At 40.4% G+C, this 15,436-nt stretch overlaps 1 protein-coding gene across 50 annotated transcripts in view; it reads right to left on the reverse strand.

Moving 5' to 3' along the window:
• Window positions 1-12,299, reverse strand: part of LOC127369630 (fibrous sheath CABYR-binding protein-like) — a 32,821-nt gene extending 20,522 nt beyond the window's left edge. For 12 of the 50 annotated variants that reach the window (XM_051415085.1, XM_051415020.1, XM_051414679.1 and 9 more), the window contains exons 1-4: window positions 4,482-4,688; window positions 3,205-3,366; window positions 1,865-1,909; window positions 731-799 (exon numbers count right to left, since the gene is read on the reverse strand). In XM_051415085.1, the coding sequence (XP_051271045.1) occupies window positions 731-799; window positions 1,865-1,909; window positions 3,205-3,366; window positions 4,482-4,566 (361 nt within the window). In that variant the 5' untranslated portion in view covers window positions 4,567-4,688. Of the gene's footprint in view, window positions 1-730; window positions 800-1,864; window positions 1,910-3,204; window positions 3,367-4,481; window positions 4,693-6,850; window positions 7,004-12,127 lie in introns of those variants that run through there. The other 38 variants (XM_051414841.1, XM_051414203.1, XM_051414360.1 and 35 more) reach the window with 10 other exon arrangements.
• Between the last annotated feature and the right edge of the window lie 3,137 nt (window positions 12,300-15,436).

Consider the following 15,436-nt stretch of genomic DNA (forward strand, 5'->3'; position numbering starts at 1 on the left):
AAAAGGTCCATATGAAATCAATGGAGTGCTGTGTGTGTGTGTATGAGTTGCAATTAACCTCCCAGTCAGGCAACTAATCACCATAGTTGCTTTAAAGTTGCCTTAATTTACCTTTGAATCAACCCTTTATCATGATAAACCTCATTCGTTCCATCCTTTAATAACCTCAGTGGTTCGTTATAGCCGTACTACAGAGCACCTACCTTCTTAAGTTGGGACCTAAGCTTTAGGATGTTATACCAATTAAAACTAATATTCTTAATTAGGGGACAGTCAAAGAGACATGGTTTATTTTGGATGACAAACCACTTAAAATGGGTCTTTTAAGTGAAATGTGCATTTTGTGTACCTTCCAGCCCACTCCTGCCTGCCCTTGAGGAATACCCCTTTGTGGAGTTCTCGCTCCAGAACATAAATTCACTGCAGAAAGGACGGACTGGTTGACCCTTGTTACTGTTTTCATTGGTAAAACTGTCTCTAGGGTCAGCTATACAATTGTCAGTCATGCAAAAGAAACCCAAATTGCCATTTAATTTAATTAACACAAAACACACCATCAGTGGCCTGCAGATTCAAACCCACAATAAATCACCTATGGTTGTATCATGATTTTGTGAAACCATGTATGTTGTCACTAATAATAATAATCGGTTCCCCTTTGTTTCGATTTCTGCAAGACACTGATAGTAACCACTAACATTAGTTGTAAATTACAGGTAAATCAACTTGCCTAGGAGTACTTTAGCATCCTCGACATCAAAATCACCATCGCCATCTGTATCGTATGCCACCAGTTTACCTACAGCAGCAACAGAACACACATGAAGACTTGTTTGTTCTCACACAGGAACTACAAAAAGACATATTAATCACCACACACACACACGCACGCACGCACGCACGCACGCACGCACGCACGCACGCCCTTAATAGCCTCTATCTTTCATTACAAAGTTGGTTTAACTGTTAGGATCCTTCATAAAAACAAATGTATATTGCATTTGTGCTGTCCTTATTTAACTGGGTGTGTTGGCCAAGGTTACAGTCGGCTAACAGCTTGGAGAGTTCCTTTAAATGTGAAGGGATGCAGTGAGTGTCACTAGGTGGGTAAAAAAGGAACAGCCTGGGACTTTTTAAGCAAGAATATCTATTGCTGAACAAAAACTAATGTGACACAGCTTGTTTTAGTGATAATAAAAAACATTTTTGGGGTGTTGTTAGCAATGTTTGTTATTAACTCCAGCTATGTTTAGGATGGTAGAATCAAAGCTGCTGGATTTGCGTCTACCAGTTATACCAGTTACAGAGTAACTGGACCACAGAGGACATGATGGACATGAGGTTAGACAGAAGCCCTGGATCCAAACCAGCTGAGGAAATGTTTGTACAAAATCAATATGCTATGTGCTACTATGTTGGGAAAACACCCATTGTGAAGATGGTTAAATGATAAAACCAGCATACACGGTGTATAGTGAATCATAAATGAACTAGCAAAACACTAGCAGACAAGCTAGCAAATATAAATCAATAATTAGCCAGCTAGTTATAGCTGAAAGCTAATGTTAGCAAAACACTAGGCAACTAGCAAGGTTTAAAAAAATACATCAATCGTTAGTTAGCTACCATTTTATTTTTAAACTATATTCAAAATGTGGTTGTCTTTTTAACATAGATTAGCCTAGCACTCTCAACTATTATTGGAACACAGAGAAAAGGGGCGGGACTTAAGAAGGGTCAATCCTTTTAGGTTCAGGGCTTTGAAAAAAGTGTAAGCGAGCGAGGAAAAACAATATGACACAAACCAACAATCACTGACGTTAACACAGCATGTAAGAGAAATATGCTTTGAGATTTTTTTTACCTTGCAAGGCCTCAGACAGGTTAATTTGTAAGCCCTTAGCCTTGTCTGCATGCAAACACAAAACATACATTGCAAGATTAAGAAATAAAAACAGAACAGATTTATAATTCATACATTCATACAGTAGATTACTACACAGACAAGAGTGTTCAACATTAACCATTAGGGTAAAGATTAGTGACAGACAGTAGTGTGGTCAAAGAGGAAGACATGCATCTGATCCAACAGTAAAGTAGATGGACTATTATGGGGTAGTTGCAGTATATATAGTGTATAGTGCTGTGTATACATATAAAAAGACCAGTGAGCGCAATATTTTCTTGGCGTGGCAAATATGTTACAGCACTGTAAGATAAAGCATTATCTTACTATTCTCAAAAAGGTGAGATAAGTGATGGTATACGAGCTATGCAGTTAAATGCTCAGGTTAATACAAAGTCTGGCTACATAATCAGGAAGCTTGGCAGTGCAACATTGGCAGTTTACTCTAATTAACTGGTGTGTTCGGGCATTTCTGGTTCCACTTGATTTGATTGCAGCCATTTTGGTAGCTGGTTTGTATCCCATTTTCTTAGATATTTAAAAGCATGTGTTGATCACAGAATGGAGTAAGAGGAATAGGAAGGATGGAGAATTGAAGTAGACTCATGTCAGGATGGTAATGCTGCTGATCTGACGTTAGTGTTCTTCTTCTAGGGTTGAAGTTGACTTAAGGGACAGATGGCAGGTGTATGTGTTTGTGGACAGACAAATGTAGAAGCACATGAGGACAAAAGCACAACTAGCTGCTACTACACCGTTCCAGCAAGGTGCAGAAAGGAAGACAGTGTTTCCTCTAGGATTTTTTTAGCAGTGGGGGCAGGCCCGCAACACAAACAAATATATTTACCGTTTTAATGTTTCCAGATGTTTGATATCAGGACGTTGAGCTGAGAACTGACAAGTTGAACGTTGTCCAATTAAAAACGGACCCACCGCGGTGACGTTTGTGGTGGAGCTGTTAGTTTAATAGTCGACTTGGAAGAAAGCGAACGTTTTGACAATAAACTACATCAACACAACAGTATGTGGAGTTAAACTGGACAGCCCCAATAACCTCTGAATAGTTCTACTTGTTACATTGCAATGTGAGCGGCAGCCAGCGGGGGTGCATTATGTCGGCAGGATCATTTAAAAGGCAACTGTGACTACATTGTGCGTCTGCCCCATTTCTGATACCGTGGCGGCAGAAATTTAACAGCGGCGGGCCGCCGCTCCAAAATCAACATAGAGGAAACACTGGAAGAACACATCCAGCTACTCTTTGAGCCCAATGTACGTGTGTTACATTGTGTACTCACCGAGGACTCCCTGATAGTCGACCAGGTCAAAGTAGACCACGGCTACAGATGTCCAGACACCCAGCAGGGCCAGGACAATGAACCAGGTGAAGAAGCTGCTGCTGCTGGACCCAGAGTCTGACTTCTTCCCATTCTTGTTGGCGGATTGGGTCTTCGTACCATCTGCAACCAAACACAGTACATCATGTCAGGTTCACTTGAGGGTTTGACACGTTTCCTTTTTACACTCAAATTAAGAAATTATGTAGTTTCAAATAATATTAGTAATGGAAGACCCATCTCCAACAGCACACATTACACATTGTGTGTGTGGTTGGACTTTGAGAAGCTGGATGATTTTATTACCAACTTATGGATGTATTTGCCAAATTTAGAACTGGACAGGAAGCAGATTTTACAGTTTAATCACATTCCTTAAGGAATCCATAAGGAACACAATAATACCAATCATCCAATCCACACACATTTAAAACTAACAAACCTCTTAAACTATAGGATCTCAAGACTACCTTAGACAAAAGTAACTACACTGCACAATCAAAACAATAGATGAGTGGAGACGATGTAAACAAAAAAAATAAACCACATCCAAGAAGCTATTCCGGGTGTGCCGATGACATCCCACAATGCACGATGGGAGAAAATGGTGTCAGAGAGAATGAACAGGTGTTGAAGTCCACTGCATGGTGCTGGGTCAAACTCAGACACACTGAAAGAGCATAGTTCAAATGACTCACATTGACTGTATATTTTAATATACCTTGCTAAAACTGAACGTGCATAGTTCGAGACCTACTGCTGTAACTCCAAATAATTTTCAAAGTATTTACCATTAAAAATCCAAACTCAATACGGAGTACCAAGTTTGAGGGGGGGCAAAAAAAGTCTAGAAATTGTTTGATGTCTTACCAGAACCAGCTAAGAATGTCAGTTTCAGCTTTGTTTCTGCACCTATAGTCCAGAGATCTGTCTGCTCAGTGATTTGTCAAAATCAGCACAAATTCTGAAGCAGGAAGAATATGGTATGGTGTTTACCCCACTCTGGATTCAACTAAAAATGGACATGATCTAAAGGATTTATTAAAACCACTATTTGTACATAGATCAAAACATGTGTAGTACAAACAGTATAGTTTGGTCATAATTTAGCTTTATGCTCTACTGACAGAGCACTCCCTGAGCTAACATGACAATCTACAAGGCCCTCACAATGACCTCTACTTCTTTGTCCTTCCCACTCTCTAGGTCAGTAGCCCTTGAACAAAGGCTTTCCTCACCTTGCATTTCCCCAGCTATCACCGTAGGGATTGCCGTGACGATGGTAGGGGTGGCAGACTCGACCAGGGTAGCTGGATCACCCATCCCTGCCGACTGACGGCCAGGCTTGCCGATTGACCAAATAAGAGGTTAGCTGGCCACAAAGACGGCATGCAGTCCCCGCTATGGGAAAAGGGGAGCTCTGCCTCCTGGTCTCACCTCCTATCCGTCTCTCTTTCTGTCCCTCCCCTCTTTCTCTATTGACTGGCTTTCTTTCTCTTGTTCATCTGTCAGTAATCCTTGCTCTGTCACTTTTTTCTCTGAGCCTGATATGGCTCTGGAGGTCAAAGGCAGCTATTTATAGTGCTGTTAGACCAGCTGGCCCTGACACAGAGAGAGAGAAGAACAGGCTAAATGGGCACTGCCAGCTTTAAAAGACTGCCCACTTTCCTCTGCCTGATCTGGAAGATTTTACAGGCATGTTTCACTACATTTCATATAAAACGTATTATTGACGGCATTTGTGACATAAAAAATTTCACTCCATTCTCAAGCCAGGGCCTTTGAAGCGGACAGAGGTATAAGACTGTAACTTTGCTACAACTACTGCTGCCATGGAGACCAAAGCCAAATAGCCAGTCAGGCTAAAGACTATCTCAAAATCCATTTTTCTAATCCATGTAAAAAATCTGGACGTTGGCAGAAACAAGTCTGCAGAAAAATGAGAGCAAACAGATACCTGAAAAGATACAATCAACACATCTGGGTGCTGCAGGGGATTCCCTTGATTGGGGTACAGGAAGTTAAGAATTTGCTGTCTTTAGTTTGAAGTAAACAGAAGCAGGGCTACAACTAATGATTATTTTCATTCTCGATTAATCTGCAGATTTCTTTCTTGGTTTATCATTTACACTTTTGGTTTACAAAACATCAGAAAACTGAAAAATATCCATCACAATATGCTAGAGCACATGGTGACATCATTAAAATGTCTTGTTTTGTCCGACCAACTGTGCAAAACCGCAAATCAAATTTACTGTTTATGTAAGAACAGTGAATTCTCACATTTAAGTCATATTTTCGACAGTTTGCTTAAAAATTACTTAAATTAATAGATTATTTCAACAGTTGCCAGTTAATCACTTACCCCTGTAGCTCTAAACATAAAAATAACTGAGTAGAGTTGAAATATTGCACAGGATCATCTCGCAAGACATCACTGGGCCTGTAGGTTAGGAATGGATACTAATAACTGATCTTAAATAGGTACCACTTCCTGGTTGGTCAGAATCCAAACTGAAAAAGCCCAGGGGAAGTTGTTTTTATATTAGGTAAAAAGGCAACAACAAAACCTTCTGACGATTACTGTCAGAATAATAAATAACTCAATTGCTTTCTGAACATGTCCCTCTTTTACTTGCAAAATTATGGGTAAGTGTCAAGTACCAGTTCTACCAGCGACCACATATACAGCTGTAGGCATTAGGGACTGGCAATATATGTAAATATGTTTGCATGTTAAAATAAAGGCTGCACGATATGGTAAAAACACCATATTGCAATTGTAACTGAAACAACTATTAATACTGTGATTCGTGATGATGTGAATTTGTTGTGGTATGTACTCTTACAGTTTTCTTAAATCTGTGGAACACAATGATTAGGGCAGGGCCACATTTTACCTGGCACAAGGCCATATTACAATATTCATAATATTGTATGGTATACATATTTGTGATACCGGATTTATTAAAAAGTGCAGCAATGTTAATGTTCAGCAGAATAAAATAAAATTCTAGTACCGTCTGTTCTTGTATAAACAACAGTGAGAGGCTCAAAACTGGAGATCCTGAGCCATAAATCACTCATCTGCCACATGCTATGGCAGTGTTATTCGAGCTACTAAAAGACACCCCAGGGACACTGTTACTAAAGACGATACCTGTATGGTGGCATATCTGAGTCAGCAAGAAATTCTGGTTCACACAGAATGGTCATTTGCAATTTGAATTAGCACTTCAAAGTGAAGTGGACAGTGAATAAGAGTAGGGAGTTCATGTTCTCCTCCAAACACATTTACAATTCTAACAGACTGGACTCAAGCCAGCAAACAATACATAAAAATAGATGAACCAACGAGAATTGTTATGGCTTGTTTTCAAGGCTGCAAGACTTGACACTGCCTTAATAGAATAATGAAATAACTATTACTAATGCAAAACTCCCAGTGTGCTAATCAGAATATCCTTACAAACATGTATGGACACATCTTACACACAAGCTAACACAAAGAAAAGCCATCCAACAACCCCACACACATGCAGACACCCACCCTACCCGCCAATAGAAGACAGTTGTGGAAAAATAAAAAAACCATGCAATAACATACCGCTTTGTTCCTCTATACACTCCATTCTCATATGACCACAGTAGCCAATTCACACACGTGCATCCACACACACACGCACTCTTTTCAAGACAAACGGAAAATTCTCTACTCAGTAACGCTCAGGACACATTGTTCAGCCTGAGCAGCTCCTCTGGAGTCTTATGTAAGGGCTGCTGTGCACCGCCTTCAAACTCCTCTTCCCTCTGGCCTTTAAATGCGTGCATGCTCATGCGTGTACACACACGTCACACACACATACACCATTTTTTTCTACATTTTGACGCTGCTGTCTAGATGCTGACCTCTGACCCTTAAACCGACTTTAAAACAGATGCTCTGAGGGAGTGAGGACCAGCAAAAGTACTCCACTTGGAAGAAATGAAATCATGCCCACACCTTTAGAGGAAATTACAGTGAAAGTACAGTAAAAAAAACGGGAAAGGCCAGTGTTTGCTTTGTCCATTCTGGCCTACTGTAGAAACACGGTGGTTCAATGTGGCGGACTTCATAACTCTGTGACTATGTTAATAAAAATGGCTAGTTGTAAGGTAACGCAAACACAGCGATTCTTGTTTGCAAGTGATTATTAATGGTGGGTAAAAATATCGATTCATCAATGCATTGCAATATAATTTTTCCCAATTCAATATCGATTCATTAAATCCTCTGAATTGTTTCAAGCCCCTGGCCAGTGGGGGCGCGGTGGGCAACACGTTTGTGTGATTTGCACTGTACGGACGGAGGCCGCACTCGACCACACAACAACAACAACAACAACATGGCAACCGAAGCAGGTAGCAGTGTTAAACCAGCACCTTCAACTTTAAAAGCAGTGTAAACCTGGAACACAGGAAATAGACAAAAGTAAGGTAGTGTGTAAACTGTGCCAGGCAGTACTAAAATACTGCAATAACAAATTTGCGCAACCACTTAAGCCGACACCATGCAGATGTTCTGCAGCAACCTGCAGCTAAACCTGTGGATTCAAAACAGACCCAACTAGACAGATCCTTCCTTTGCAAACGCCATACCAACACACAAACACATGACAGAAATCGCCGTCCCGAAGCTGTACACAGGTAAAGACAGCGGTTTTTGGAGTCGTTGAAGTCGGCACTGAATCGAAGCATTTAAATCAATATCGAATCGAATTGTGACCTAAAGAATCAAAATCGAATCGTGAGGTTCTTGACAATACCCAGCCCTAGTGATTATACATTACATGTCTGTTAACCACAGATGTGGATGACAGACATCAACCTAACAGCCAATGGGCTTGGACAGTACGCATTTTTTTATACCTTCCTGACACTTAGCCGGGGTATACAGTATGTGAATATTATAGTATATTTTTTAAGTGGTGCAGCTCTTTAAACCTTTACCTCACTGGTTTGCTGCATAGAATCATCTCATGCCAATCGAATCTGTACAAATACCTTGATACCGCCTGTGCCTAGCAGCAAACTGCATCCACTCCCTTTACTGCAGCACTGGACAGTGGACCTGGCTGATTCAGCCTCATGGCGCCAGGATCTGTGATGTGCGCAGTACATTCCAACGATGGAGGCTGTGCTCTAGGCAAAACAATAAAGGGCAGGAGACAAATCTCATGCCTGGCTTTGTTGTGAAAAATCCCCAGAAAGTCACTAGTATTAACAAGAGCTGTTTGTTGAGCTAGTGTCAAGTTAATTAGATTATCATTGGCTCACTGCAAGCTGGTCCAACACAGCACAGTAGTTTTTGACTTCAAACCTTTTCCAGGTCCAACAGTGAACAGATTAGTCCATATTGAAAATAATCATTAGTTGCAGCCCTTATAGGGACACCGCAAACATAGCTCCAGTCAGCAGTTTGATCACCACCTAAAACAATACTCACTGCAGACTAGTAACCATAGCAACAGCAATGATGCTTTACAGAATCATATGATCTGATATCTGATCAGCAAAAACTGTTTTAAGAGGGTTTGGGAAAAGCATCCCTGAGGATATGAATATCCTGTCCAGAGTTCAAAAAAAGTTTTTGCATTCATGGGGAGTCTCCCAAACACTGGACTCAACAGCAGACAGCAGGGTGCAGGACCAGGCCATAACTTAGTCACTGACACAAACACACACAGCATTGCACGTTCATGCAAGGTTACAGGGTTTAAGTTAAAAAAAACTATCTGCAAATGCAAAGAAATATAACAACACAGCATCACACATCAGTCCCAGAGCAAACAGACACGGCTGTTACCCTTTCAGCTCTGCATACTTCCCAGCCCTTTGGTGAGGGGAGGAGGGGGAGGCCTGGGGGATTGAAATGATTATGAACAAAATGTAGAAAAACAAAAAGTACACATTACAAAAACGGAAAAAACTAAAAAGGGTGAAATATGACTGAAGATTCAAGTGAAGTGCAACTATATCAAAAGAAATCAAATGACGATAAAAGATTACCCCCACTCATGTATTCTACAGATCCATGATTCAATCAACCATATGATTAGCACACTTGAGATATTTCAGACTCAATGCCTCTGAACTGTTTTGAGGCAATTTACAGTTTACACACTCCTTTCAGGCTTGACTGGGAGCCAAGATCAATATTTGATAAGCCACTTTAAGTGTTTGCTGATATGCTGTAACTCAAATAAATACAAAGTGCACGGGCGTTTCTTTCTCTTTCAGTTGTGGGTTAGTTAATCCACCACTGCTACAGAAAACCAGCAAAGAAATGACGACTTCCTGAGTTGGGATGGACGAAAGGTAAAAGCACATTTCCCCACAGGTGTCGGTTCTCACTAGAGGTCAGGGGCAGGAGGGACATATGCAGACTTTATGTATATTGGTGTATGCTATGTTGTTAGAAATAACACTTGATGTTGGTTGACCAAGATTTTCTTGACTACAGCCCTACTTTGACTTAATTAGAAGCTGAACTCAACATCCAGACATGACAATAAATACCTAAATATATATATGTACAAATCTGGATCAATTAATTCAATGCCGTTTTATCCATTAATAAAAAATCTACATGAATTACTTCAGTTGCACTGATACTGTGGATAGTAAGATAAAATATTCCTTTATTGATCCCCCTTAGGAGAAATTAAAAATTGACACAGCAGCATAGGACAATGTTGCACAAAAGAAAGAGTACAGAAGTGGAGGTACAACAAGATATGACAATAAAATATTACAAAATGTAATAAAAAATTTAAGACTATAAAAGAAAGCATATACACTATGCAGTATTCAAGTAGTAGGAATGTGGTGCAAATATTTGAGCAAAAAAGTGACATTTCCTAAAGTGATCACAATAATTAGCAATAGTTTATAAAATGTCATATTGGGGCGGTAAATTAGTCAACCTCTAGTTATTACAGTAATACTTCCATTAAACATCCACTCCTTCCAATGTGTCACACAAGCCCGTCTGCATCTCTCAAAGCTGCACTCTGTTATTAGCTACTGTACTTTATGACCTACTTGGCTACACTTCTCACAAATACAGTATGTCATTATGTGTCTGAAAACATGCTAAAAGTTTAAAGAATTAATCATTAGCTAAAAGAGTTCATCAACTGAATGAATGCAGGCTTTATAATCAAATAATATATATAGTATCTAAGTGTAATGCAATAAATCCTATCATCTGCTGGAAAATGAAAACGTATTCTTTCCAAGACCAGTCATTCTTATTTAAATCCACAGTACTTGCTAATTTCTTCAATCACCAGCCTGGACTGTTGAACCATACATACATGCAGACATAGGAACTGTGGTGGGCGGGGTTAGAAAAGAGACAAAAAACCCTGAACATTTTGTTCCTTGTGCTTTCCTGCCGTTAGACTGCCCTTTGATCTGATCCAACATATGGCATTATGAACTTCGACTGCAGCTACAATCACTACAATTTGACAAAAAAGATTTTGAAGCTGTGTGACATCCTGCTGAGCTCCCCATTCATTCATATGGAAATTGCTGTGTGGTGATGCATTCTAGGATCAACAAAAACAGTAGCCAAATAGTATATGCAAACCTTATCAATTCAGTATTTAAAGTGGGTTTTACAGTTTCCATATAGGCGCCATATCATTTTGCTGTAGTCTTTGCTATGGGAGTCCTGTGCAGACGGTAGAGGACAGAGTGTACCCAAAGTTGTACCACACTTCCTATAGTTTGTATCAACATACACAACATGGGCTCACTGGTCTACCCACAGCCACGTGTCAGTGTGGGGCTTTAAGTTCTTACTGCCTCCCGACTAAAGTACACTATATAGTACTTATATTAACCCTCACAAGGAGCTTTTAAAACATATCACAGTCGTCTATAGCTGCAACCTATTTTGGGGAATAAACAGGCGGGTAGGTGAGTTTTGTTGACTTAAGATGAGCGTCGCACATTGGATGTGTGCCATGCGATTAAACATGAGCAACATTGCACAGTATTTGAATGGAGCCGCGCGCGGTTCCCTGTACAATGGAGCAGCCCTATGGATATGGATATAATCACTATATAGGATATGTGTGTGTGGAGACCCCCGCGAGCCACGTATAACCCCACCCACGGCTTTCATAAAATGACACGTGAGCATTCAGAAGAGTGACTCGCCTGAATGGGGGGCGGGGTGCCGGGTGCCCACATATTCGCAATGCTGGCACAACTCGGTGTCTCTTCGCGGGGAAGCCGACGACGAAACTACGACGACTACGGGGCCTAACCGGCAGCACTCTGGGTAACCCGCACGAGAGAACGTTATGTCTCGCGTGCGAGCCAGTGTTCCACTGTAATCCCTGGAGACGGCGTCGCCATGGTCGACCAGCCTGGACGAACAGCCTGGACGAACAGCTGGTGTGTGGACAGCAGCGCGAATGCGACACTGCTGGTTAAAATATTACGTAGAGTCACTAGCGGTGATGCGTAGCTTTTGTCCCACGTCTTGTTAATATCGAAGTACACCGAGGCGGAGCTAACGTTAGTAAGTCGATGTTGGCAGGTGGCCTAGTAGCACTGCTGTGCTTTAATAAAAAGTGTTTACATGCCCCATAAAGTCAGTTTACGTAGAGCTAAACGAACTCATTTGCATGGGGCAGCTAACATGTCGACACAATTTTCTAAAGCTAAATCAAGCTAGCTAGCCAGAACCAGGGGCCTTAAATGAAATAACAGCTTGACACCCGATTAACTTTGAAAGGCCTGCCAGTGAAAGCTAAAGGCTGCAACGCATCATCCCCACCACAGCAACCCACGACAGAATGAGAAAGAAAGAAAAGCTACAACGCACCTTTGGATTTGACGTGCACTTTAGCGTTCTTCTTTGAGGCCATGGTGAATTTTAGCAGCTGGGCTGGTAGACCTCTGGAAGAAGCGTTGCAGAGGGACTGGAGCGGCCGCAAAGCTGTACTACTGGCTGTAAAAAGAAAATCAAAATTGCTTCTCCTGCCTGATAAAAGTCAGAAACATGGAAACCCCGTCCACTTTAGGACGGGCAGCTCTCTCGACCAATGAACGACTTGTTACACAGAAATGGGCGGGGTGGGAGACTGTTGGGACCAATGGAATTCGAGAGGCGTTGAGCTTATTCAACCGTGTGGATAGTCTTATCTTTGCCCCGCCCACCTCGCTCCTCTGGAACGTGGCAAGATGGTAGATCCGCTGGCAGCGCGAGTTTCCATTTTTCCCCTCTGCACGCCATTTTCATTTAAATCTCTAAAGTATCAACACAGAAGCATGCCACAAGAACAGCAAAGCACATCTCTGGCTTTCTTACTTGACAGGGGACATAATACAGTCAAAATAATAAAATGTACAATGTTGATAGGAGTTTAAATCCAGTTAATTTGATTTACTGTATAGGCATTGGTCTCAGTTGATATTTTAATGAGAATGGCTATATATAGCCTATTAATAATACATAACTTTATGGATGATTTATACTCAAAAACAAACCAAAAAACGAGTAAACAGAATTGCTTCAATATCTCCTTTGCATCATGTATTTTGTGATTTGTTTTTCTGAATGCATTGGATTACCATCAGACATTTTTAATAAGACCCCATACACTTGGCTGCAGCATATTCAAGGGTCCATGCACAATAACAGGACCCTGAACTGGTGAAGCTATGAAAATTCTGCCATAATAGATTTTATTATTTACATTTACACTGTACTTTTTCTACTGTCACTTGTCAACGTTCATTCATGAGACAACTAAAATCTGCCGTCGATTAGGGCTGCAACTTGTTGTCGAATCAATCATTTTCTCAATTAATCGATTAGTTGTTTGGTCCATAAAATGTCACAAAACGTTAAAAAATGTTCCAAGCACACTCAAAAGAGAAATCAGAGAGCTGGACGTTTTTTCTTTACAGTTTTTACAAAACATTACGCCAAACAATTCATCGATAATCAAAATAGTTGTCTGATTAATCAACTAGTCGTTGCTGCTCTAGTGTTGATCATGATTCCCCCAAACAACTTATTCTACGGTATTAGTTATTCTAAAAGCAATGCTATTTTCTTTGATTACGATAAAAACAACCACAAACATTAGATTTTTTTTAGAACTTTAGCATTGTTGGCCCTTGAGCATAACAACTAAAACATTTGCCTGAGCTTATGCACCCTGAGCTAAAATCCAAACCATTTATAACCTTGTTCATTCCCCCAATTTAATGCAGTTTGCAATGGTGATGCATCTCAAGCTGTCTGCTACACAAGTATTGTGTTCATATATCTGAGGTAAGGACCTTGCTGTCTGTCTATCAACATGCTGATACCAGCATACATACTTGTACAGTATGTATTTCAGAAACATGTGAATGCGTTTGCACTTTTACAATATGTACAGCTTACACAACCATCCACACACACCCTCCTTCGGGGCACTGACCATTTGGTTATCTCGCATATGGTCAGCTCTCACACAACAAAGCCCCAGGGTGTGTGCTGTGAGAGGGACAGTGTATGTATGGTGACTGAGGGGAGCTTTGAATTGACCTAATCACTGTGATGAGTGATCTAATCACCTGAATATAATGTCATTTGCATGATGGGTGTGTGTTTGTGGGAGGGGGGTATACAGTAGATGGTTTAATGAGTATATATTTAGTGCAACCCACAAGTAAACCACAATGTTAAAACTAATGTTGGGAAGGTTCATTTGTGACAAATGCCATGATTATAGCAACCCTGTGTCTTATGAATTCTCTTCAGATACAATCTATTTGCTTTGGTGTATGTGTTTTAGAGGAAATGTAACGCTAAACATTTTCTCTTAGAACAATGTATTGTTCTTGTACAATATTTTTCTTTTTATTTCTGCCTGGAGATTTACTGTTTTATACAATTTTTTAATGTTCTATATTTCTATAAATTCCCCATTTCCTTTCATGTTAATATCATGTATGTATTCTCCATAAGTTCCTGTGTGTTTTTACTGTGTGTTTAACAATAATGAAAAAAATATGAAAAAAATGAATTACGTCACTCGTTTTTTTGCATTCATTTGGCCAGGCTCATTTATAACCTATTTATTGACGATATTTTACACAAATTAAAACAAACAAATGGGGTAATTAAAAACAAAAAATTCTCTCATAAATACCAGTGTACACATGTAAATCCCAGTAAAAAAATTAGAAGGTCATTATAAGTTTAAACATTTTTATGAACTAATGGCCAGAGCCAAGAAAGAGAGTTAAAATGCTGAGTCTAAACAATCTACTATTTTCAAACCACTGACGTCTTTATATCTTTTTCAGCTATGATTGGTTGTTTCCATTCAGACCCAGTGGATTCTTACAAATACCATTAGGAGCACTAGGAGGAACCAGAGGAACCTGATTGTTTCACAGATTATTTGTCTCATGTACCACTGTCAGGATATAGTGAAAGTTTCAGCAACATTTTTATAAAAATGACCTACTTCAGCTTTAATTCGGGATAGACTTTTTATTATTTTCATTATTGATTATTCTGCCAATTTGTCCTTTAACCCAATCATTGATTGGCCTATAAACAGGGTAGGTGCCTTTACCGTTTATGTTTCAGCCTGTAAGCTGCTGAGGAGGACACCAGATAAACAGCGCTTTACAAGGTTCCTGTGTACTGTGATGTAATACAGTGACTAAAGAAACCACTCACAGAATACACACATACCCACAGCAGCCATCTGTTAAATCAGACAGGCCTATCACCTTGTGGGCTATCTGCTTGCTGGTGGTGGATAGGGGGGTTGGTGCAGAGTCTGTAGGGCAAAGGCAGAGAAAGACTTTCCCACAGTACAATGGAGGGTGTTGGAAAATTGTTGCTGGAAAAACATGTGTCTGGGGTGGTGGACAAGTCTTTACAGTCCTGTGAAGACAATTAAATGCTCTCATTTGCATTGACGGGAACAACTGTTAGGGGCATAATGTGGAATGCCCTGCCTGAATCACAGTGCTGTGTCAATGGGCTCCTACTGTTACAGTTGAGGGTCCGGCAGACTGTTATCAAATGAAGGTCCATAGCTTTGATGCTTAAATGCTTTGACCTCTCCTGTTCCTGCTCTGCAGTTTCCTTCCTGACACAAGAATGTATAATGAAAGGAAG

This window comes from Dicentrarchus labrax, unplaced genomic scaffold, assembly GCF_905237075.1.
Source record: "Dicentrarchus labrax unplaced genomic scaffold, dlabrax2021, whole genome shotgun sequence".
Classification (NCBI taxonomy): Eukaryota; Metazoa; Chordata; class Actinopteri; family Moronidae; genus Dicentrarchus; species Dicentrarchus labrax.